The following is a 26794-nucleotide window of genomic DNA, read 5'->3' as shown; positions in this document are numbered from 1 at the left end:
AAAGATACAATTATTTCAGGTGAAATTAGAAGGTGGAAACTGTATGTGATGGCTAGATTGCCGAAGGAAAGATATAATCTGCTGTAAAGCTGTTCTCTCAAAATTAATTGTGATTGTTAAGGGCCTTGTCCTGTAAGGGCAATGCTGTTGCAGAACAAACCCAACACGTTGACTCAATATTTTTCATGTCACTTTATCACATAGAAGTGAAAGCACAGGTACAACAGGATACAATATATCCATCTTTGAATATATTTAAATTATTGTACTACATAATGATGGTGTTAGTATGAGCATTGTAAACACTATGTTGCTTATTTTAAAAGCTTCTTATCATATAAAATGAAGAGTGAAAACATTGTACAGTACCAGTAAATATATCCCCACCGTATTATGATCAACAGAATCTATTAAAATTCTTAAACATTTTATCTGTAAAAACAACAACTTAACATGCACGGTTTAATGAAATGTTGGACTTCAGTCTTAAAAGCCCTGAGTCAGCCAACACATGCATTCACATTTTATTTTGTATGGCAGTCTTCCAGTTTGCTTTTGCAAATAGTCTGTCTGTTTTGCGGACTAATTCCATTTTTCCAATACTCTCTATACCTCTACTCACTTCTGAAGGAAATATCGTACTTTTCACTCTACTATTTTTATGTGACATTGTATTTTCATTATTAAATACAATTCATTGTTGTGCAGTAAATTAAACTATACAATATCATATAAAACAGCTCAAATGAGCTCCACCATAACCAACTACAACATTTTACTGAATTTGTAATATAAACCAAATATGGCAAATACTGTAGTTCTTTTTACGGATTCATAATGCCGTAATAGTGTTTTTATGGTATTGCTACTTGAATAAAACATCTGAGTAACCTTTTTCTCTAAACACTTCTCCAATCTCCAATTAAAATGAGAACTCCAGTTCAATTTCCCAATTTTAAGCATAGCTTGTAGTATACATCTGTCAGTTCCCCTGATGATGTTTCCTGGCTCTACACAGCAAAACTAATGTAAAACAGGGCTTATGAATCCATGTGGAGTGTCTGAGTGCGGGCCGACTTTGGACTCTGATCACTTTAAACCACGACACAAACTGTCAAAGCGGGCGGCTCCTTCCTTCTTTTGAGGAAATCGCATTGACGTCGAAAAGAAAACCTGACGTTGCCTATTCCAGAAAAGGTAAAGAGTATTTCTTTTTACTAGCTATTTGCTATTTTAAACGGCTATCACGGTAATTTAGGTGTGACGCTGACAGCGAACGGTGTTTACTGACGGGAAGTTACGCAACAGTCAATAAATAGCCAGCTAACGTAAACAGCTCGTGACGTTATCGGAGGTTAAACTTAGTTAGAATTGCAACTTTAACTGTAAAAACCAGCGTATTTAGTGTGGTGACGTAAGCAAAACGCACAATGTAACTTATTGAAGCTTTATAGTAAACCGTATAGGCTCGCACGCGCACGTTAACTTATTATCTGTTGTGCGTGTGATGCTCTGCTGTGTGCGTTCGCTGGTAAGTCCGCATGCAGTGAAACAGTGCGAATACCTTTCAAAACAAGTACGTTAACGTTACCACGTTCATTTCAAAGGAAATGAGAGACGTGTAGCCTAAAAGGTCTCAAGGCAACTGCGTATACTTCCAACCACTGAAGTGGCTTGTACATCCTCTGACACAGGCTTTACATGGAGGGCTAATCAATCAATTACATTTTATTTCAGACTCAAGGTCCAGATAATACAAAACATTAAATAGGATAAAATACTTACAAAAGCACAATTAAAATACATTGACCTACCAATGCATTATAAAGAGACAGCTGTTCCAAGTACTTGCATACTGAAGTCATTAGTTATAAAAAACAAATACAAAATGGAGAAAGTATTGTTTTGGAGAATACCCATGGGTACATGCTCACTATGATATGACCAAGGTGGTGGCACACTAATAGTAACCGTCCCATGAATGTGTCTCCAATTCATTGATGTTTTTAAGTGGTGACCTGCTTATGTTTATAACAAAACTCTCTCAAAGATTGCATATTGTGAACACACTGAATTGGAATAGTAATAGACGAGTACAAAACTGCATCAAAATCTCATTAAGTAAAAAAATAACAAATATCAATTTGCAAGTAGTTACTATCAGTCCTGGTGATTACCAGCTCTGCTTTTAATAGGAATAATATTGCTCTGTTTCGTAAAAATGCCAAAATACTCATGGGTTTGCTTTTCTCATGCATAGATTTAGCAACATCAGCATTTGAATGCAAAGTGTACATCTAATTAGATTAAATGATGCTTTGTTCAGTTTGGTTTGATGGCTTTTTGTATTTCACATTTCCCATGAAAGGCTATGCATGGAAAGAGAGAACCCTTTCTTTTTGGTGGATGGTCTCTGTAAACAAAATGCTGAATTCCATGAGCTTTGCTCAGAAGGAGTGTGGGAAAAAAAATCCCAGAGCAGCCAGTGATATGCACAGTGGTCTCATTTTAGCAAAAGGGTGAGTAGACAGAAAGCGTAACCAAACAGAAGAGGCAAAGAGAAAACCAAAGAAGGAATAACGGGGGCCATCAAACTAACACATTTGCCTGCTGCTTCTGGGTAAGGCTTTAAACATGTTAGTAATTTGGTTTGAGCAATATGTGTGACATAGTTATGGGGGTAGTCAAGATTTTTGTTTCAGACAAAAGTAGGCCCCTGTTTTTCACCCTTTGCTGCTGCTGCACCAGATGGTGAGTGTCAGCTCTGCTAAAAAACTGGGTCAGATTTGAGAAAAGGCTGGAGATGAGAAAAATAAGATTTTTATTCTAATTTGGGAAAGATGAACTTTGAATTATTTTACTTTTAGAATCTATCTTTAGATGATAGTTTTGCCAATCTTATTTGACTGAAACGTTTGTGTTACTTGATTGTTGTACTGTATGTACAGGTCTGTTTTCAATCGTCAGGACGTTGTTTAAACAGGTTTTCCGTTGTCTTTGTTTTTAGCCTAATGCCACACACGATTCAATCCTAACCAAGAATAACTTGTAGATTGAGTTTTGCTTTAAGAGATCAGTGTGTGGTTTTTGTGTTTCGAGGGTGTGATCTCAGGCACAGTTGTTGAACATTTTGTTCACAGTTAATCAAGTTCAGTCTTAGAGACCAGGTTACTTTAAATACGATGAGCATAATCCATTAGTTGCATCGTCAATTCAGTTGTATTCTGAAGTGTTTAAGTGTGAATAGAGGACGGTGGTCGAGGAAATGAATGACTAAATGATTGAGTTATGTTCAGTGCCGGGGACTACAGCCGCAGTATATTTCAAACTGTTGTAAACAACGAGTACAAATGATCACACAAAAGCTACTAAATGAACAGCTGCATTCAGATAATGGCAAAGGTCCTCAATGCTGTGTTTATTGTTAGTAAAAATGTTTGCTTTCTAGTGTCTGTACTATTTGATAAACTGAGCGGTTTGAACAACAAATTGTGTGCTCAGAAAGGACAAACGTGTTTTTGTCTGACTGCATTACATTTTCATACCACTAGATGGGGATCTTTACTTTATTTTGCAGCTCTGTTGCTCTGAGTACTCTATCAAGCCATGGGATACCAACGTTCCAAAATAAAATGTCAGGCCAATTTTACAAAGTCAATAGTCAGTGTCCTCCGGCTTCAGCAATATACAATAGATGTGATGCAGTTTTTGAATATATGTTTATTGATGTCATGAAAAATCGTTAATCTAAAATGATTCTACTGAGCTGTTTTAGTTGTAGTCAGTGTAGGATAGTCCTAGAAAAGCTTACCATTTTGAAAAGTAATATTAGAGTCAGGGCTCTGCTGACTTGTTGAAGCTTGTGTGGTTACAACACTTTAAAAAGCAGTGTGTAATAATAATTAATGCTAAACTAAACTACAGGATCCACACAAGAGAAAGTCGTGTGTGTGGTTGCCTTGCTGGGCATTGGTTGCCACTATTTATAATACATCATGTCAGGTGGGCTGACTCCACTCAGAAGTTTCCAAAAAAAAAGATTGAGAGTTCACAAGTCAGCTCACACAATAAGCTGATTTATGTGATTATTCACTCTGATCAATCTGTATGCTTTGGATTTTTTTGTTGCTTGCCGTTTATCTGGATCCCTTTCTCTTGGTTGAATACTCTAATCGCTATTTTTCGATGAGTGGAAAACTTTTGTCCTTCACTCACCTTGGTACTCAGCTGGCGGGGTGTTTGTTGTCGGTCTCCATGCTCATGCCAGCCGCACACTTTGATCTGCAATGCCCTCCTCTGTGGCATTTCTTTCCTGCATCGGCTATAGGAAGCTTATTCCCTGGTTGCTAGGGCAACCAAGGAGGATGGCCCCCAGCAAGGGCCGGGTAAGCCTTGGGCTGCCTTTCAGCTCGTTGCTTTGCGGCATGCCTGCTGACCTGCTGCTGGCTAGGAGGAGGAGCCAGCTCTGCAGAAGAGCTTCTCCCTGCCCAGTATGGGTCCTGTCGCCCCACTGCCCCACCATGAGACAGAGCTCCAGCGTTAGTGCTCCTTTCTCCCTCTACTGGCCACTGCGCAGCTCTGACTCACTTTCCTCCAGCAGTAACAGGAGCACAGGCAGCAAGATGTCATCCTCTTCCTCCACATCCTCTTCCAACAATGATGGACAAGGGAAGCCTAAACCGAAACCCCCGTTTCGTAAGAGGGGGAGCCTGCAGAGCACCACCAGCCCCGGTGAGTGTGGGTGAGAGGAGTCCCATAGAAGAATGAATGAGTTCACAGCTCTTCCATGAATGTGGGGTTAAAGAATTGCACAAATGCTCGTGCAGTGGCATTTAAGAATCCATGCTGCTCACTAGGATCAATACAGGAAGATACTGTGTTTCCAGAGGCGGCCCTACAACTCTAGTTTCTTGCTTAGTTTTGTTTTTAATCTGTTGTTGATAATTTGGTTTAATTTGTTTGAAGCTTTGACTGATGTTGTATATTTAGAATTCAGCATGCATGCTGCTTTGTGTGGAACTGTAATGCAATTCACAATCAAGAATATTTGAACTAAATAAACTAGGTCTGCAATTGGGTCAATCTATTGATAACATTGTTTTTATAATCAGTTTTTATACTTTTTTAGTCAGAAAATAAGGACAAAAGTACATTACATGTACTCAGAGCTGCAAACCCTTTTATTGGTGATGCATAAATCATGAAATGCTTGGCACTTTGAATCAATAACTCAAATTGTTGATTAGTTTTAGCAATTGAGTCATCAATTAGTCAGCGAATTCTGTCGGCTCTAAACTAAACAATAATCTTGACTGCGCAGGACCTGACACTGCTGTAAATATGATAGTACATTACTGCAATAAATACACTGACACAGCAAAACTTAAAATCATTGTGGATCTGAACTTACTGTATTATGGTGCATGCTGATGAAAAAACACACTATTGTACGGATCTTCATTTTGCTAGTGTTTCACATACAGTAGATATCTGTGGACTGTCTGCTTAAATAGATATGCACCCATTATTATATTGATTATTTATTCTCGGTTGACCAACTAAACATTGTAAAAACTATTATAAAGTTACCCTCGATGGACTGGCGGCCTGTCCAGGGTGTCCCCTGCCTTCGCCCTATGTCAGCTGGGATAGGCTCCAGCGCCCCCGCGACCCTAATGAGGATTAAGCGGTATTGAAAATGGATGGATGGATTATAAAGTTACTATTTTATACATATATTTGACTTGTTTGCATATATTGTAGATATCATTTCAAAAGTTAACAGTTTATGAAGTTTGAAGGTATTTCTGGATGATTCCTGGATTTTAAAGGGATACTCTTACCCTTAATGGGCCCCTTGTAGCAACAACAGTTTATCATGCGTCTACTGGCTTCTCCTTATCTCATCAGCTTGGGTTACACAGAGGAGTTGTTTTATCTTTCAACTGCACCTCTCTCAAGACAACCATACCCTCTGCAACTGTTTGGCCAACATGTTATTTATATTTAAGATAATATGCAGTGACCATGTGGAGAAAAAGAAACCTCATTATATCACATTTAAGTTGTATTACTCCATTAGCAGTCCAGATGTAATACCTATAATGCACTTTGTCTCATCAAATATATAAAAGATTGCTTTTTAAACACAATTACAATTTAATTGCAACAGTTCATATAACACAATCTATAGGAAATGCCAATTTCCCAATTCCCTTTTTGATGGCTCTTCATTACGTGATTTATATTTATAAAACTTAAACTATGAAATAGTTCAATCTCAGCTGCCATTCTATGAATACAGATATTGTTATTGACATTTTAATAGCATTGTAATGTCACCTGCAGGCTTGTATCTTACTGGCACATTCTGGTGTATTAATTAGTTTGATGTAACTGTCTATTCACAAGGTATGTGTAGGGGTTCCATTAGATGTTTAAAGGGATGGGATCCGGGTCAAATGATCGTAGCTCTGTGATTACCTTTGAAGTTGATGAACTGACTCTCTGGGGAGAGACTAGAAAGTTAGAGCAGCAATGTATCTGAGGCAATTAAATGTTAATATTGATTTAATTTGAAGCTACTTCCTCAGTGATCCACAGCTTACATGTTGAGTGTTTGGGATGCTGCAGTAGATCACAAGCAGTAACTCATGTTGATACACACTATACTGTATTTGCTGAGGAAGCCTGTCTTTGCTGCAGTAATAAATAACTTAGAGGTCTCTCCATCCATGCAGTTATTTAAGTCTTCTCAATTAGCCGCTTGGCCGAACCCACTGCACTCCCAGTCTGTCATAAGAGCCACACGTAGGCCACCCATTACAATACTTGTATCCGACCACAACAGTCTGTTACCATTGTTGTTGCCAAATTACTGCTGCAGAAAAATCTACTGTAGCTGCAGCGTAAGCAGTTGGTATTAGGCCCATGTTGTGAACTGAAGCCTTGAGTTACTTCTTGTAGCAACCTCAGAAACAGCTCGCTCCACAGCATCTTTCCTCTCCAAGAAAGATGGTTAGTTTTTTTTCTCATACATTTTATTCTCCTTCACTCCTGAACATTTGAATGTATTTGAATGCACTTTAATGCAAGTGTTGGTGTTGATTTGCTGGTGGAAACATTGACTACTCAGTCTGCAGGAATCTATCTCTGCCTGCAGGCTGCTCTCTCCCACTGGACCGTCATTGCATCACATGAAGCAGAATATGTAATGTTCTGGCATTGCAGCCAAAGCTGTATGACGTGAGGTATAGAGGCTATTCAAATCTGCCAGAGAGGTGGAGGGAATTCCTCTCTCTTGCATGAGTCACTGCTGCGCTTTCTGTTGTGATCTGCTCTCATACAGAGGCTCTTACCTTGATCTTCTCTAACTTACTGCCCTCTAACTTGACACTGCCCTCTTTACCTTTCATCTGTAGGCTGTTTGGTGGTATAGCCCCCTGTTCTGGTTAATTATCAGAAATCATGTTCCCATCATGGCATGTCTCCGTGGACTTCTCTCTTAAATGTATGTATGTATATATTATGTGTCACTATTTCAGGACTTGCCTAGTCATGTGGCCCTCTGTTTCATTACCCCATGGTATCTTTCTTTACTGAATTATTAGCACAGCGACTCATTGTTGCCTTATAGACTTAAACCTGCACAACCTAAAACTCACATCAGGAGACATTGCTCTCGGCTCCATAATCTCACAGTTGAGATTGTGGGTGTTGAAGTATATTGTAGGAGTTACCTACTCCTGCTGAAAATGTGTCAGTGGGATTTCTGAGAGACAAAGCAGAACTTCAGTGTCACTGCACAATTGAATGTATAATTGATATGGTGAAACTGTAGACTTGATTGAACCAGTGGCTATACAGTTGGGTCCCAAAGCAACTAAAAGATATGGCAATAATAACTTTTGTAACACAAAATAGTAGGGCATGTGTGTTCTATATGAGGACTTTATTTTGGTAAAATGTAAAAAATGTGAGAATATTTAGAAAAAATGTTGTGAACATCTTTAATAGCACATTTATTACTGTTCTGCACTTTTCCATTTCATCGCTAGAGGGAGTCTCAGAAAACAAAAGTGCTTTGTACAGTCAGACCATGGGTTTTCAACAAGTGGCTGGTGTCTCGGGTCTTTGGCTGCTGTGCAGTCAGACATGAGTGAGGACCAGTTTGCTCTGTGTTTGGGTGGAAAATTCCAGGGCTTTCTTCTGCTATTCATAGTTTGGTTGCTTCCTATGTAACAAAGGAAGTGTGTCAGTTCTGGAAAAAGGATTTCGGAGGACCAGGAACCAAAGCCTCGAAAGCTGTGTCACCAACAGGTGGACTTGTTGTTGCTGGGGCAAGTAGATAACCAGCAGAGCCACCCGCAATATCTGTCATTTTAATCGTCACTACAACACAAGAGCACACACACACACACACACACACACACACACATGCTCAGAGCAGCGAGACTCATCATGCCATTGGACACACTTGTCTCATATGGTGGATTTGCAGACTAACAGACAGACAGTGTTCATGCACATGGTTATAATGGTTAGTATTTCTTTGCTCAAGTACAGTTAAGCATGCTGCTTTGGTCTGTCTCTGCTCATGAAGATCAATTTTCATTTAAACCACCTCGCATCAGCGAGGTGGTTTAATAGGCTCCATAGGTGGTTTAGGTTGGTTCCTGAGTGGGTATTTATTGTCCTGTGACCTCAGTGAGTCAGTGAAGCGTATGCCCACCTCCCATGGTCACTTAATGATCTCCACTAATGCATTATGAAGAATGTCAAGAATGAATAGTCGATTGACTGAAATAGATCAACAATTGTTTTGAGAATTGATTAAAAAAGTAATTTTTCATTCAGCATCTGGTTCCAGCTTCTGAATTGTGAGGCTTTTCTCTGTTGTATATCAATGCAAATGATATATTTTTGGTTCTTAAACTGTAGGGCAGACCAAACAGGATGTTGTCTTAGCTTCACCTTTGCATATCCAGAATGATTAATCAATTATATAGACTTTCTGTAGACTATTTAGCATTTATAACATCACAGTTTTACCAAACAAACAAGAACAGAAATCAAAACAGGAATAGTGAGTCTCAGAGTATTCCAAAGTAGAGATATCAGTCATGAATTGCGTGCATGCACATGAGAGTCTGTATCTTTATGGGCATAGAAACCGGCCAAGTGTTCAAAACCCTCCTCACTGAACCATCTCTGTGATGCACCTTGGCTTTGATCCCTGACTCATCTTTGGTCACAGGGATAGGATATTAAACCTCTCAATGTTCGAGCTAAGCTAAGCAGAGTGTGCTACATGTTGACAGTGTCAAGTTACAGTGTTCCTCTTTGCTATATTCAGATAAGGTGAGAGAGCTGCACGGAGTGATGTGGCAAGAGGTGTGGTGACCGGACAGGGCTCTGGATGATCACAGTGGATTGGAGGGAGAATGTGAATGTGTGTATCTGTTTCTTTTTGTGGTGTGTGAACAGTTAGTGTGTGTGCAGTGGCTGTTTATGTGTGTGCATGTGGGAGTATATGGTCAGTGTTTTTGTGTATTTGCCGTGTGATGGGCTGCAGGGAGGATTTATTGTTTTGAGAACATTCCTTATGGACTTAGAAAGAGAGATACACAGTATCAGTCTGAATGCTAAGCGATCATGGGTATTTTGTTTAAATGTTTGTCCTGTTTTATTCACATTTCTGTGCAGAGTGAGAGATTAGGTTTGCTTGACAAGGGCCTTAACAATAATGCCAGCTTTTCTCTCCTGGGAGAAAGGGAGTCAAAAGCAGTGCGCAGCTACTCCCCCGTGGTCCCTTGATTAGTGTCTTGGGAACAAGATGTGTGTAAACAACCGAGGTAATAGCAGGAAAGCTCAAGCTGGGGCTAGCTGACACCAAACCACAGGGTGTTGACAGGAAATGTGGTTTGAAGAAAGAAAGTTCACTTGTACTTTGTCTAGCTTTTGACAGCAAACTTCTCAGCTTGCTCTGATTTTAATGCTTTATGTAAGCAATGTTATCAATGACAAAAAACATACTTCTCATCATAATCATTTACCATAAACAAGGGATGACGTTTGAATCTGTTAACTCAGAACAGAGAATCAAAGATAAAAAAAATGGCTTCAAGCTCAAGTTCACAGCAATATGTTGCATGAGAAATCCAACAAGCACTATAGCATATAATGTAATATGTTTTAATGAATGTGAGGTTTATGTTTACTATTCTACAAAGACAAACACAAATCATGATGATTATGTGTATTCAGTAACTGAAATGATTGCCTGTTTTTATGCTAAAACTGGCGTTGCCAGCGCAATGTCCTGCACAAAAAAAAAGCAAAAATCAGGTTCTAAGTTAGCCAGGATGTCCAAATTATTTTTAAGCTTTGCACTATACACCACCACCACCACCACCACAGGTATGCATGGACTGAGGACACCATTCTTAGCTTTATCCAAGTCATGAGCAATGTACCTCTAGGCTTTGAAAATTCATATTTATTCATGATGATTTGTGTGTTTTTATGAAATGTACGATTACTTAAACCAGTGGTTCTCCCACTTCGGGGGAAGAAAAAGACTTAAACAAACTATCTTTTGTATTTCATCTCTAAGATGTATCAAATGTAGATCAGCATAGGTCCATTCATTAATATTGTTCACATTTAAGATGACTGCAAAGGTGGAAATATGCTTAAGAAATCATATTTTTAGCTTTGTAAAACTTTTAATTCCATGTCTACTTGTGGTATTTTAAACCCCGGCCCACCGGTACAGGAGGCTCCATCACTCCGAGAGGCAAGCATTAAGTTCCCGGCCCAGGGAATCGACAACGTCCGTGTGAGGGGTGCTGTGAAGCCGACAATGGCCACAATCACTTTTCAAGCCGAATTAGATAATGTTTAGTTTGGAGTGCAGTGACAGTGTTGGCTCCATGGCCTGCACACTTAGTGCGCTCCAGAAAGAATGTGGAAACATCACATAACACCACATTTAGCTCTGTCATGTACCCGGCCATTGTGTATACAGGTCAATTTCTTTCTTTTTTTTAAACGGTTCACCCTGCAAGTGTTGATTGTGTTTGGTATCTATGATATTTCTAGGATGTGGAGGTAAAGTTACTTAAAATGCATATAAAAAAACAAACTCTCACTTTTGAGTCAGAGAGGTGGAGCAACATTGTCATTTTAGTTCCCTGCGAGTCTTGTGTACTGTTTATTGTTGGCTTAATATGCTTTCCAGCTGGTCTTTGAATGTGAAGTTATTGCATACATTTAAGATCTGTTCAAAATTCCATACCTAGTGTTGTTTGTTTCTGCTTTCTTGCAGCTGTTTCTGTGTCCCTGTGCCTATATTTGTTTGACCTTCATCTGGAGAATTCCTTGATGTTCTTAATTTAACATAAAAAAGAAGCTGAGCGGATTTCTTATTCACTGTGAAATACAGCAGACAAGGCTTCCTCGTGCTGTACAGACAGCAGTCATGTGAGAGAGGAAGGAAACAGCGGCCCCTGGCATCATGTGATCAGGGCAGAAAGTATCACGGCATGCAGCGTGTTAATGAACTAGCATTTACACACAATCTTATATTCACATACCTATGCTCAGTCATAGTAATATTGACCTCACAAACACAAGTAATCACACTGAAGATATTTTATTTAAACATTTGATAATCACATTAAAATAATCTAAATGATGACAAAAAGTCCCAATAGAGTTCAGTTTATTTAGCTGCATGGGGAATTTGACTCACTGCATCAACACAGACTCAACAACAGCAAGCACAATAAAACATATCTGCACGTAGTGGCAGTAACATAGTCACAGCAAAAAGCCAATTAGAACAGATCTTTACTAAGTAAGAAAAACAACAAGCCAAATATTAAACTACAATGCTACAGTGTTGGTAATTACATATGAGGCAATACAATTGTTAGAAGGCAAATTAAGTGATTTTATTACACATAATAAGAAGGAATGTTTGAATGTGTTAATGGACATGTAACAATCGTTTTTAAGTACTGTTATTCATAACATGATTAAAAACGTTGCACTCGCAATGATTAAAGTGGTGCATGATGAATAAGAAGTGGGAGGTAGAGAAGAAGTGAAAGTGGCCAGAGATGCATGGTCTCCTCCATTTTACAGCACAATAGAGACCATAGAGATTCACTCCGGCCCCGCCCCTTTTCTGCCACGTGCTATGTTCCAACGCAGTATTTAAATCCGGGAGCTTGAAGGCTGTGCTGTTCATGCACTGAAAACCGGCGTAATCCAGGAAGCAGCTGAGAGGCAGAGAGAGAGAGAGAGAGAGAGAGAGAGAGAGAGAGAGAGAGAGAGAGAGAGAGAGAGAGAGAGAGAGAGAGAGAGAGAGAGAGAGAGAGAGAGAGAGAGAGAGAGAGAGAGAGAGAGAGAGAGAGAGAGAGAGAGAGAGAGAGAGAGAGAGAGAGAGAGAGAGAGAGAGAGAGAGAGAGAGAATTAGAGGAAAGAGGGAGAAAAAAACAAATGCTTCGCCAGCACACTGGAGGTGGCGACTGTTAAAACAGAAGAGCGAAGAGAAAAAGAGTGGGGCTTGTATGATCCTGGTGTTAGAGCAGCTTGTGTTTAGGAGGGAGCGTATGCTGGCTCTCTCTTCTCTCTCTTTGCTGTCATTCTCCCTGCTCCGCTGTGCCAGCGGGGGGAGGGTGCATCGGTCGTCCCAGGCCTAGTTACATGTCCCAGCATCCCGCAAGAGCTCAGACAAGGCCACTGCGACCGTAACCGAGACTGTGAGAACAGGACAAGACAGGGAGATAGAGGTACTGTAACCTATGCGCTCAATAATGACCAGCATCATATACTGTAAAACGTGTTAATGGAAATACTGTCTTGCTAGAAGTTACTGCAGTTCTGTGTGAGGCATGGCGTTTATCACTCCATCGATACTGCACAGGCAAGCTCGTAGTGACAGATGAGGTGTCAGTAAACACAGTTGCGGTGTACTGGAATACACTGACAGCTTATAGAAAACAGTGGGAGGAAATATAGAAATGAGTGGGGGGATTTTCTTAAAGAGAGAGAGAAATACGTCATGCATCTGTTAGGTTGGCTGGCTGCTTTAATGCTGATATTCGGGAAGCTTGATGTTTGTCTTAGTTTATTGACAGAGTGTGGCTGTTGCAGTGAGAGAGAGAGAACCTGCTGGTGGTGTTTGCCACAGTCCTGTATGATGCAGTGATATTGCCCAGTGGATTAATCACTGAAATCAGACACAAACAAAACATATACAGCATATATGGCACAACAAGAGTGTGCACTAAATCAGGCGTTTGCAGCAGTTTCAGTTGCTGATAAGGTGCCAATGATGCTCGAAGAAAATAAGTCTCTCATTCATAACTGCATCTTCACCAACACTGTACTCTTCAGGCAGTTTGTGTGAACAGACAGATACTGTATCCGTTTTTAATAGTCCACCTGAACATGTTTGTTGACCTTCCTGATGTTAATAAGGGCACAGTGTTTGTGAGAACAGCTGACATCTGTTATGTGTGTTGGTGTATGTGGCAGATCTGTCTCCTCTTAAAGGCTACTTATATATAATATATATATATATATATATAAAGCTGCGGAGTAGCAGTAAAGATAGATGTTTCTCACCACTGCACTGAGAATTATCTGTTTTTGTCTGCATGCATTGAAATGTATTTTTTGTCTTTCCAGCAGTCCTTCATTAAGTGAGACAAATTCCCCAACTGTTTTTATAGTGAATTTGCAGGCAATATTTTTAGCTGGCAAATTTAATCAGTAATGTTGGTTCCCTTGTACTGATCCCTACTACTGATAATATATATATTTTTAGACACAACCCAAAGTAAAGGTTTATTTTTATCTGTGGTTGCTAAGAAACATATGAACATCTGAAGTGGTGTCATAATCAACTCTTCCTCTTGGAGAATAAAGTGAAATCTCTTTCTAAACATTGGGGCCACAATTGCATTAGACCAAAAAGTAAACAAACCCATTACTGCAGAACACTAAGGCATATTGTTATGCAATCAACAGATTCTCTTATTCTAAGATGCCCATCATGCATTGCTGCTGCGTGACATCCCTGGCTGTACATGACCTTTACGTGTGTAACAGACAACAAATTACATTGTACTTGACACTATATTTACATTATTGTTCTACAACTTTCATTTGTCAATGCTAATGATGTAAAGCAAACTGTAATTAATAAGTATGTTTTTGATGTTAACGTTTGAGATGTATGAAGTCTGGTATCATGTAATGTGTAAAACAAAATTTAAACATCAGCTAGTTATATTTTCTCTGATTTTAAACGCATTTGACATGTCGAGATATATGGTTGGGAATATTGTGACAATGATATCAATTATATTGCCATTCTTCTCACCATACTCGCCATACCTTAGTCGAAGTATTGAAGATGAGTATCATAATTATTTTTTAACATCTTGGTCACTGGTGGTAGGGTGTGCTTGATTTAGAAATAGGTTAACAAGAAGGAAGAGGCATTGTTTGCTTCGAACAATAGTTCATTTCTCCCTGCTGCGAAAGTCACCTTCATTTCTGGATAGAAGCACACCTGCTAAACACTTAATGCAAAATAAAGTGACATTTTCCTTTGAGAGTCGACCTCTTGTCACTTAAGCATGAAGCCAGCAGAGATCCAGCTACATTGTGGTCCACTTTCACACATTACATGACACCACACTTCATACATCCCAAACGTTAGCATTATAAACATACTCATTAACAGTTTGCTCTATATCATTAGCTTTGACAATAGAAAGGTGTAGAACACTAATGTAAATATACTGTCACAACAATTTAATTCTGCTGAAAATCAATTAACAAATAATATTGAAATATTGCCCAGCCCTTCTTCTTATTGTCACAGAGCTGACCTTATTGTTGTCCGGTAATTTCCCCCCATGTAAACTCCAACACAATCAGCTTGTGTGTACCATTATTTAACCATTAAGAACAAATATGATACAATTAATAAAGGCTGTCTACTTATATTGGGAGCCTGTTTTCTGTTACAACAGTAAAAGTCACATACAGCTGGTTGTTGGTTATCTGGGTAAAAAGGAGAACAATCAATTATCTATTGTATAACAAACACACTGCCAGACTACTATGACAAAAGGGAAGTGCAGGCTGACATTGTAAGGTGACATAAAATAAAAGTACATTTCTCATTATTTCTTTGAGACATAACATGTCATTGGCTGTGAAGTCATGTTGGGGCAAAGAATAGAGCAAGGACTGCCACAACATGTTCGCTGTTGTTCCGTGTGCTTGACGAGTTGAACATCATGCAGAAGTGGAAGTGCAAGGCCAGATGCATTCACAAACATGCCAGTAACCTTGGGACTTGTTATTGTGGTGAGGACATTGCACTGATAATAGTTGTCTCACATCTGTCATCTCTACAGTGGCTGCCAAATCACATTAATTCTCTCGTGATGTAATGTGTATCATGATGGGAAGCTTTGATCCCAACGTGAAGCTTATGGGAAATATGCTTACATCATATTACAAAAACAAAAAGTTGTCAAATTGTTATAGGCTGGTGCAGTAACCATTCGTGGGCGTGGCCATTCGGAGTGGGTGCATCACAATCACTTCTTCATTCCACGTTTATTCATATTGTCAACTTCGACACTGCATGTCCTAGGGTCCCCAGCAATTCACCAGCCAAGTGAGAAGTTTATCGCAGGGACAGTTTGAGCTATGCGTTCCCTTATATAGAGATCCCTTGCTTTATAGTCAGATTGATTTGGTCATGGGATATTTTCAAGGATAGAACTGTACAACGTTTTGGTTGACTACTGCCAAAACTAGTCTGCTGCTACTTTCATCCTGCATGATTGGGAGGATGAGACACGCTGGAAAGATTGTATTGATCCTTATCGAGCAGAGGCAGCTCCGCAGATTCTAGATGACTGTCTCTCTGGTCGGGTTCAAAAGACAAATGGGTAGCGCATGTGGGCGGTGTGCAGACTCAGGTCCCAGGGATGTGACAGAAAGCTGAGATGGAAAGCTTTGTCAATATTACTCACTGGTGTACGAAATGAGCTCACAATGACTACATGAAGATAGATTGGCTGTCGCATTTCATTCTAAAATAGAAGAGACACACTCACAAAGTAAACAGCGTGTTTGAGGTGAGGCTAGAGCCTGGGTTGGTTGGTTTGTGTGCCAACATTCATTTGCATGCAATCTGGATCTGCACAGTGGTTTGGTAAAAAAGTGAGTGATTTTTGAAAGAGGTATCACAGTGCAGAGCAGAATATGAGCCAAAAGTGTCATTGTTCTGTTTTACTTTATGTTTGATTCTGTAGTCTTGTGAGTTCCTCCCAGTCTGTTTATATTTACTTGTATATATGTGTTTAGTGTTGTTTGTGCTCCCTACTACCAGTCAAGTCAGTTGTATATGTATATATAGCCCAATTTTACAAATCACATTCAATCAAGATTATTTGTCTCAAAGGGCTTTACAAACTGTACAGCATACGTCATGCTCTATCTTTAGACCTCAGACCTATACTACCATGATGTCACTGAGGTAAATAGAATTGGGGGGGCTGTGGTTATTTGTGGTGGACAGGCTGGGCGATTTCATGGAATACTAGGTATTACTCCGTTTGTGTGTTTGTCTGTTAGGCTGATATTAGTTTATTGCATAAAGATTTGCACAGGCTTTTGGCGTGTGTTGGAAGCAAGAAAGCAATTTCAGTACAGATGTGAAAAATATATAATAGAGTTACTTTAGAAAGTATTGCCAACGTTTATTTTTAAACAATAAAATGGTCTACTCAGTACATATTGTGGTCACATTTCTTTAAAAATAAAAAAAATGTATGGTATCCTTTTCAAAAATGTTTTAGTTTTTTTTAACTCTCAAATCTACCTATCTACTATACCTATGTATGTTCAAACACTCTTTTAATGTCCTTGAACATATGATTGTCAGCGATCGTCACAAAGCTGTAACTCACAACCTGTATATGCCACATTGAAATGTTTTACTGTCACGCTACTGTAGTGTACTGTGGAGAGGTACTCGTCCTGTCCATTCCTGACTTCACGGCCTTGGAGGCAGACAGCAGATGGCAACGGCTAATTGTCACAGGCCAGACACAGTACCCATAATGGCCCCAATTATAGAGGAGAGAACGTACCACTCCTAAATTCACAGACTTATTATGAGTGAGTGAGTTCCTGTGTGTGCACATAAATATCCTTAAGCTGGCTTCTGTTCTTGGACATAGCACAAGGATTTTCCTGCAGACAGCTGCTGTCACCAGAGCGTCATAGGTATTCATGGTTATGCACTATTTGCATTCGTTTAACTTCTGGCTAACTGTTTGCAACTGTCTTTGTGTTTGAAGTCTTCAGTGTAGATACAAATTGGCTAATGTGTCCATGTAGCTGAAGGAAGGAAACAAAGGAAGTTCTGTTGGCCAGAGATTGCTCAATCTTGAAAACTATTGTGATTCTGTATTTGGTCGTGTCTCGAGAGATCAGGTATATGTTACAGCAACGTTTGTAGTAACTGGTGTAAGATGTTAGTGATTGAAGTGACATTAAAGTTCTACATAAAATTAAATGATGAGAGCGGTTGTTTGAATTAGCTGTTTGTCCAAAGTCTATAGTTTTTTATTAAATGAATGTGAACTTATACTGCAAGAGTCTAAGTTGTAGTGAGCCAACTTTGTGCTTCCTCACTCAAACCATCATACGTTCCAATCTTTGGTAAACCAAGTGTAAATTATTGTTATATTTTGTCTGTGATGGTACTTTAAATTTTTTAAAGTTTGTATAGAAATTGGCATCATTGCTATTGAATTAGCTGTGTGCCGACAAAGCACCCAGAGGATCCATGTGTATCTGAACCCCAATGAGTGCTTGCACATGATGTTGGATGCAGTTAGCTGTCCACTACGAGTAATTAAACACTACGAAGAGTCCAAGTTATATGTGTGTCAGTGTTTTGAGAGGGGTCCTGTGGATTGAAAAGCTTTTTCAATAGTAAACATTTACATGGTAAACTACAGGCCACAAGTACTGTGACGTTACTGACTCTGACTTATCGAAGCAAGTTGCCATGTTACTTTGCAGAAAAGAGACACCGTTGTTAAATATGATCTTTCCCACGCAACACCAAAAGGATGAGTTCAAGATGGATTGTTTAAATTGCATTGTGCGTCTCCAGAATCAGAACATTAAACCATGTAGCTATCTCTGGCCAAAAGGAACCCACTCAAAATATTAACTATTCAGTAGACAATATAAAAGTATATGTTTTTCATGTTCTTGGATTACTGCTCAAATGACAAACTCCATCTTTGTCTGCTTACAGACCTGTGTGGTGCATCTGTGCCCAAACCCCTCAAGCCCCAGAGATCACTTCCTGGTACGCCTGTTTCTCTTACACACAATCCAATCGACCTGCGAACATCCATGGATGAAAAATACAAAGAGATTGCTGAGGTAAGAATTCAAAGCCACAATTATTACATTATATTTTTTAGTTACAGCTAAGCTAAATACTCTTAACTAGCTATTGATTAGCATCCATGCACCAGCGTTCCAGCCATTCAGATATTTGAGTTAGCTGTTACTGGTATTTGTTTATGAAAATACATGTTGGCTTTGACTCCTAAATAATAATAACAAATATGTTAAAATGAATAACTGTATATTTTCTAGCTGGCTTCTGTCTGGAGTATGATTTCATCTCACCAGTTTAACACAATAATATTTTGTTTTATTCCTTCACCAAATGAACCCCTAAATAATAAAACCACATTCCTGTAAAATTAAGAATATTGCAAAACACATTCAAAATGTTTCAAGTTCATCAACGTTTTATTGTTTTTAATCATACCAGTTCAATATCTGCCTGGGCTTTTCCTGGCTTTATTTGAAGGTAAATATAGCCGGGGGGGTTGTGTGAGCCCCAGAGTTGTCCATATGTCCACAGGTGAATGGAAGTTTTCGTGTTTTATGACACCATATAACGTATGTTTGCACTAAGGAGCTGTTCACACGCAGCATGGCAGAGAGTGAGATGCGAAGCGCACCTTATGAGTTTCCAGAGGACAGCCCCATCGAACAGCTGGAAGAGCGACGGCACCGCCTAGAGAGGCAAATAAGCCAGGACATTAAGTGAGAAAATGCAAACACACTGCACACACAAATACACTCTGAACATCATCTCTGTCAGACAGAGCTCTCCCCCACCCTCACCTTTTACACACAGTCTTGCACATGCTTATCAGCTTCCAACATGCCAATCTGTGGGCTAACTAACCTCAGCAATCGGCTAACAGAGCTAGCCAGCACATTGCACCGGTTCTGGTTTCCATCTTCTTCTGTGCAAAGCTTTTATGAGGAGGTGGGTTCTGTCTCGGTTCCCGAGGTTGAAGCTGTCGCACCGATAAGCTGATCGTCTTGGTGGCTCTCTGACAGGCCCCTGTTTACCAATCAGGGTGTACTACTACTAACTTATGATACCTTTGTGTTTAACCACTTACTACCATGTGCTTTGTATGTATATGCATATATTTCAATGTATATGTGTGTGAGAGTGCTTGTTTGAGTGTGGGTACATATATCTGGTGTTTCTGCCTTTGTGTGCTTAATTTCTTCTTACTACCTCTGATGCCCATCTGCCCCTGCCTTGCCTACGCTATACTGCACCGCTGCATATCACCCCAAGGCTTGAGCCAGAGATTTTGCTCCGTGCCAAACAGGACTTCATGAAAATCGACAGTGATGCAGACCTAGAGTGAGTGAGATCTGCTTCAGTATGTATGATTTGTGCAGTGATTTTCTCTTTGGTTGTTTATTTCCTTTCAGTTCATCTCTATTTGGCTTATATTCTTATGTGCAGGGCAGCTACTAGCCTGAATGTTTTTATTATTTATAATTGCTATGAACATATACCTGTCTAGTCTAAAAGTATTTAGGAATTGTTGGTTGAAAGTACTTTTATCCAGAACCACTGACAGTTTATCAATAACCACTGACAGTTAATCAGCTTTATTGAGATGGATCACATCTTCCCCCTGCTGGTGAATAGATGTACACATCTGTACCTTGTTCTTTTGCTTTCTGCTCTCTCTAAAGACAACAAGTCTCTCAAGTTTGAAAGTCTCAAATCTGTATGTGCATTTTCTGCAGTTAAATCTCCTGTGAACCCAGAAAAATCATACAGTTTGGTCACTTGGCAACTCTGTAGGTTAATTCAGTATGCATATGTATTTCCTTTCTATGTAGTTAATTTAAAATTATTTTATTTTTTACTAACTTTTCGAACACCAGTACCCCATGGCAAAGATCTTTAGAGAAATGTATTGAGATTAACACACTGAAATACCCCATCTACATTTTAAATGTTGTCAGACCTGTAATGAGATTTAAAGTTGAATTTTGATGCGCTCTTTTTAACTCATTTCTAGCTCAAGAACTTGAAGAGACAACTCATGTTGCAAATTCATGTTTGAAACGTGCATATAGAAAAGGGTACAGACTTTATTTCAAAGTTTTCAGGAACACAATGGATCCATCTTAATGATGTAAGACGTCTATGATCAAGACCCCAAGAACTGAACCACCTGTGGACAGACTCTGCATCCAGTCCTCAGTGTCTGAAATAATCTACAGAGTACAAACTGTCAACCTGCCATATAAATCACAACTTACAATGTTTCTATAAAATATAGATTACGGGTCTGAACGTGTATCTAATTGAGGAAAATAAATTTTTGGGGTGTAAAAATGATCTTCTCCATCATTTACTTTTTCTGCTCCTGCTTCTATCCACATATTCTCCTTCTCTATATCGGTTCTGCCTTTGCCTACCTTTCTCTTGTTTTAAACTCTCCTTCTTACCGTCTGTATCCTTTAAGGTTATTGAAGGAGAATAGTTTGGACACTGTTGATGATGGCTTTAGGGAAAGGGCATTGCCAATGGAGAGAGAATACCAGCGGGTGTCAATATCTGGAGAGGAAAAGTGCGGGGTGAGTAGTGATTTTTAAGGGTTTTTATCAGCAATTAAACTTAACTCTTGTAAGGTAATACCATTTTCTGTAAAACCTGTGTATTGATATCTTCCCAGGTGCCATTCATTGACCTGGTAGATGCTGCGAAGTGTGTGGTGAAGGCATTATTCATACGGGAGAAGTACATAAAGCGATCCATGCAATCCTTTTGTAAGACCACAGCTCATGCCTTGCTGGACCTCGGGATGAAGCCTCTGGATTTGACAGACTATGACGATATAGCAGAGACTCCTGTAGATGCTGGTATTTCATGCACACACCAAACATATTCTATTACAGTTAGAAATAACCATGACAACGTGTATATCAGAAAGGACACAGCCACATGGTGGAGGCAACACATTCTTTTGTCTTGTTCGGAATCAAAGTGTTTTGTTGAATTTCACAGAGATGCCCGTTTTATCCATTTTACAAGGTTGTTGAAAGTACCTTTCTCCAGAACCACTGACAGATTATCAGCATATTGAGATGGATCACATCTTCCCCCTGCTATACAGTAGCAGAGGAAAAACCTTTAGTTTGACTGCCGAGCTATACACATTGAAACTGTAGCCAAGATGAGGGGACAGAGCATTTGTGGTTACTCCATATACAATAGCATCGGAAAAAACTTTAGTTTGACTCCCTGTTTCTTTGGCTTCCCGTTTTGTGCTAACAAATACCTATCGACAGAAAGGCTACATGCATTTAAACAAATACCTGGCCCTGTTCTGCAGGGGAATAATCGATGATTAGATAATAATAGTTAGCCACAGGTCTAAATCCAGCATTTGCTCGTGAACCAAACGAGTGATACGAATGAGTATCCTTCCAGTGGACTCTAGTCTTTCTACTCTTCACCGTTTCCCTCTTTATGAAAACAATAGTTACTTATTACATTGGCAAAGTGTTCCAGCTCTCTGAAAGCTTGTCTCATGATATAACTAGGGCTACGGCAACATCCCACGTTTTGTCTAGAGGTTTTCAAGGACCAACACTAATGACTGTGTTCAAGCTTGAAAAAACTTGACAGTCTCTTGCAGGCGACTCATACATGGGTGTATACTGTGTTTGTACATATGCCAGAAGGAAAATGAAGAACTTGCTAAATCTCTCCCTTAACACCCTGAACTAGTGGACCAAACAATTAAGAAACAAGAAACACTCTCTCAATAGCTGTTTTTTCTTTTAATCAGTTTGCCAAATTCTAATTTAGTCGTAATTCTTAAATGAAAACACAGGAGTCACTCAGGACCGCTATGTAATACAAACTCCCATACTCCCACACTATGTCTCGTTTATCTGAGCAGTTAACAAGTTATTGTTTATATTAATTTAATCTAATTTAATTTGTTTGTAGCATGGATATATAACATACTTAATTAATCAATTTCCTTTTTTCCCCAGATGCCCCTGTTCATCCACCTGTCTCAAAGACACACCCCTATGACAACGACCCCAAGAATATGCCGGCAGACACAGGATATGGTTGCAAGATGGTGGGTGGAGTTGTCCACGTCTACACCAAAAAAAACAACATGGACAAGTATGTTTTTGTACCTGACAACAAGTTAGTTTAAAAAAGGTTGTCTGTTTACATCACTTTTATACTGTTCTCCTTTTCAGAAGCACAGAACTGGACCTGCCCTATCCTGACCTGACGGAGTATATTGGAGACATGAATGTTATGATGGCCCTCATTATTAACGGCCCAGTGTGAGTGTTTCTTTGATACCATAATTCTACAAATGTTATTGTTGAAATGGTGTGCTTATTTTAAGTGAAATATTCCTGTGTTTTCTCTGTCTGGTGTTAACAGGAAGTCTTTCTGCTACCGCCGCCTGCAGTACCTGAGCTCTAAATTCCAGATGCACATCCTCCTGAATGAGATGAAGGAGCTGGCAGCTCAGAAGAAAGTTCCACATAGAGACTTCTACAACATACGAAAGGCAAGAGCCAACCAAAGTCAATCTATCTTTACTATTTTGATATCATCAGGTGACTGTTGTTAGTTGACTTAGACTTCAACTAGAGGACTGAACCTAAACCTTAGAGAACAAGGTCATATCTACCTATCACATATTCTGCTCTGCCTTTACTACAGGTGGACACACACATTCATGCATCATCCTGCATGAATCAGAAGCACCTGCTGCGATTCATCAAGAGGTCCATGAAGAAATACCCAGAGGAGATTGTTCACATTGAGCAAGGCCATGGCCAGACCCTCAAGGACGTGTTTGAGACCATGAACTTGACGGCCTTTGATCTGAGTGTAGACACTCTCGACATGCATGCGGTGAGACATTATTGTATGTTTTTGCTCCAAACCATGTGATCATGGTCCTCTGCCATTTAATAAAGAAAGAAAAATAGAAATGAGAGAAGCTGTATCTAACTAAATTTGTGCTAAATATTTTTTATATTTTTTACAAAGGAATACTGTGTAATACATTTGATATCGATAAAAATTATGTTTGACGGGTTTTGTTTCATTTATCAGGACCGTAACACATTCCATCGGTTTGACAAGTTCAACGCCAAATACAACCCCATTGGAGAATCCATCCTGAGAGAGATCTTCATTAAGACTGACAACTGCATTGAAGGAAAATACTTTGCACACATCGTCAAGGTGTGAAGTAATTCATATGTACAAAATGATTACACACATCATCCAAACATTTTATCAATACATACATAAACTGATGCATTGATATCTCCTGTCACTATTTGTCAAGGAGGTGATGTTTGACCTGGAGGAGAGTAAGTACCAGAACTCTGAGCTACGCCTGTCCATCTACGGTCGCTCTAGGGATGAATGGGATAAGCTGGCTCAGTGGGCCCTTAAACATCGCGTGTACTCTGATAATGTGCGCTGGCTTATCCAGGTGCCCCGTCTTTTGTAAGTACTCCCTCCACTTTGCTTTACCTTGAAACCGTACTTTTGTCAGGGGTGGTTAAAACATGGTGGTCAAACATATGGTTGTAATGAGAGCACAAACCAAAAGGAAGAGGTTATGTCCTTGTATGAGAGACTAAATGCTTGTCAACAAGTGTTGACAAGCATTTAGTGAGGCTATAAGACATAACATGAGTTATGTCTTATAGCCTCAACAATTAAACCTATATTTGAACTGTATTAGTATACTGTATATATATATTTTTTTTACAATAATCATCTCTTTGATGTCACTGTTTAATCACTCCAGTGATGTTTACCGAACAAAGAAGCAGCTGGCTAATTTCCAGGAGATGTTGGAGAATATCTTCATGCCTCTGTTTGAAGTCACGATCGACCCGCGCAGTCATCCTGAGCTGCATCTCTTCCTGGAGCATGTGAGTATCACTTCACAAGAAATCCAAGCTATCCTGATGATTCTCCTGTTTGTTTCTATCCTGTTTGTTGTATGTGTGTCCACAGGTGGTGGGCTTTGACAGCGTGGACGATGAGTCTAAGCCTGAGCATCACATCTTCAATCTTGACAGCTCGCTGCCAGAAAACTGGACAGAAGAAGACAACCCACCTTACTCGTACTACCTGTACTACACCTATGCCAACATGACTGTGCTCAATCACCTGCGCAGGTATGGCCCAGCTGGACTCATTTATAACACAAAATAATCCTCTTGAGACCACACATGCATTCATTTCAATGCAAAAAAGTTTGAATGTTGTTTTTGTAAATATATTTGACTGACACAGACAGAGAGGCTTTCACATGTTTGTGCTGCGACCTCACTGTGGGGAGGCGGGGCCGATCCACCACCTGGTGTCAGGTTTCATGTTGTCAGAGAACATCTCCCACGGACTGCTGCTCAGAAAGGTCAGGAGAGGTCATCTTGTATTGCTTCTAAAAGACTGCTCTGGAAATGTTTGGTTTTACTATATTGAAAAAACATTGTTTGCATAAATGCTGTCTGTGTTCTTAAACTAATTTGGAAAGTTTGTCTAAAGATTTCATCTTTGTTGACTCTTCCCTTTTTGCAAACCCGATTGTATCACAAATCTTAATTAAATGGCACATTTTTGTAACTATTGGATGAGACTGCAATATAATTTTGGAAGCACTAAGAGATTTACAAACTATTAGGTACAGCTTGGCCTTACATACATAAAGATTTCAAATGACATTTTTCTCTCATGCTCTCTATCTTTTTGATATCCATCAGGCCCCGGTGCTCCAATATCTTTACTACCTGGCTCAAATTGGCATTGCCATGTCACCACTGAGTAACAACAGCCTGTTCCTCAGTTACCATCGCAACCCGCTGCCAGAGTATCTGTCAAGAGGCCTCGTGATCTCTCTGTCCACTGATGATCCTCTTCAGTTCCACTTCACCAAGGTCAGTATGAAGGACGTTTGTCTCTACACATGACCTACATTTAAGTTGGACAATGTAAAACGTGATGAGGTTCTGTGTGTTTTTCTGGACCCAGGAGCCTCTGATGGAGGAGTACAGCATTGCTACTCAGGTGTGGAAACTAAGTTCGTGTGACATGTGTGAGCTGGCGAGAAACAGTGTCCTCATGAGTGGGTTTTCACACAAGGTAAACTAGTTTGTAACTCTTCTCATTTTGTGTATTTAAACAGGTGGCATACACTCACCTTATTATATATTTATTTATGTGTTTTACTTGTATCTGAGCTTTCACCTCATGTAGCTTCTCTTAATTCCAGGCCAAAAGCTACTGGCTGGGCCCCACCTACTATCAGGAGGGTCCTGTGAGCAACGACATCCGTCGCACCAACGTCCCTGATATCCGTGTGGCGTACCGTAGCGAGACACTCTCTGAGGAGCTTCAGCTCATCACTCAAGCCGTGCACACTGAAGAGCTAGACACCATCAATGAGGAGGACTCTCTGTCCATGGGCCCTCTCACGGGACAACGCTGAAGTCGCAATAACCAGGGTTTGTCCTGTGAATCCTCAACTCTGTGGTCCACCCAGCATGACGCTGAAGAGACGTGGTGTGAGGGTAATTCACCACCAACCATCACTATAGAGTATGCCACACACAGCTACACAGCTACCAAAAAGTCAAGGATACAGAGCTGCCAGAGCACTACAGCTTCTACATTATTCCATTTCTTGTGTTTGAATATTTTTTAGGTTTCAGGAAAGGACTTTAACCCCATATTGTTAAAGTTCCAAATTCATAGTCAGTGTTGTCCCCAGATCATTTTTATAACCTGTTTCTACTGTTTTCTGTGGCATGTTCAGTCTCCGTTAACTTAAGGAAGGTTAGCAGAGATGACCACCACCAGTGATTCCTGTGAATGAAAAGCAGAGAAACACTCGCCAGAGACGCCTTAGGGCAATATTGTCTTTATTTCTTAGTCCATGACTCCACCCTGTCCTTCCAAATGCCATCAGATGATCCCAGTGAGCGACATGTTATAATTCACCTGACACATTACATAGCATGTAGTATCTCTGTAGTATCTGTGTACTACAGAAACACTGACGACCAGCACATTTAAACTTTCTTCACTGCTCTGAACGTTTCTTATCTTCCACTATAAAGGCATGCTGCTTAACTGAACCTAGTCCATCGATCATCTTTATTATACAACCTTATAATAAAGGATTGGAGGTGTTGTTTCACTGAAATAATACAGGTAATGGTTGGATGCACATAACACACTTTGACAGGTTTCATGTTTTAAGCTAAATCACGGTGGCTCAAAGCTTGGAGATGTACAGTAACTAAATCAGAGAGAAGAGAA

At 39.7% G+C, this 26794-nt stretch overlaps 1 protein-coding gene across 7 annotated transcripts; it reads left to right on the top strand.

The window, feature by feature from the left end:
• The first annotated feature begins 1075 nt into the window (after positions 1-1075).
• On the top strand, positions 1076-26794 carry LOC117730291 (AMP deaminase 2). 7 transcript variants are annotated; one of them, XM_034531866.1, is made up of 18 exons: positions 1076-1197; positions 18377-18507; positions 19055-19185; positions 19739-19807; positions 20931-21042; positions 21141-21327; positions 22471-22609; positions 22690-22779; positions 22883-23012; positions 23168-23362; positions 23567-23698; positions 23805-23968; positions 24276-24402; positions 24488-24651; positions 24770-24890; positions 25237-25410; positions 25505-25615; positions 25746-26794. In XM_034531866.1, exons 2-18 carry the CDS (start codon positions 18478-18480, stop codon positions 25959-25961), a joined length of 2292 nt encoding a protein of 763 aa, XP_034387757.1. In that variant the 5' UTR covers positions 1076-1197; positions 18377-18477; the 3' UTR covers positions 25962-26794. The 7 variants fall into 7 exon arrangements, with proteins under 7 accessions (XP_034387757.1, XP_034387753.1, XP_034387752.1 ...); XM_034531862.1 differs by lacking the exon at positions 1076-1197 and adding an exon at positions 4272-4731 and having other exon boundaries at positions 19058-19185; XM_034531861.1 differs by lacking the exon at positions 1076-1197 and adding an exon at positions 4350-4731.

Source organism: Cyclopterus lumpus, chromosome 5 (assembly GCF_009769545.1).
Source record: "Cyclopterus lumpus isolate fCycLum1 chromosome 5, fCycLum1.pri, whole genome shotgun sequence".
NCBI lineage: Eukaryota > Metazoa > Chordata > Actinopteri > Perciformes > Cyclopteridae > Cyclopterus > Cyclopterus lumpus.
Note: the sequence above shows the minus strand (reverse complement) of the source record. Positions and strands in the feature narration are given on the sequence as shown.

Excerpts from the sequence above, each read along its gene's own strand:
- LOC117730291 (XM_034531862.1), top strand. The coding sequence starts at position 4,287 with ATGCCCTCCTCTGTGGCATTTCTTTCCTGCATCGGCTATAGGAAGCTT. Across the intron at positions 21,043-21,140 it reads CTGGAGAGGAAAAGTGCGGG|GTGCCATTCATTGACCTGGT; the intron begins GTGAGTAGTGAT and ends ATATCTTCCCAG. Across the intron at positions 25,616-25,745 it reads TGAGTGGGTTTTCACACAAG|GCCAAAAGCTACTGGCTGGG; the intron begins GTAAACTAGTTT and ends TCTTAATTCCAG.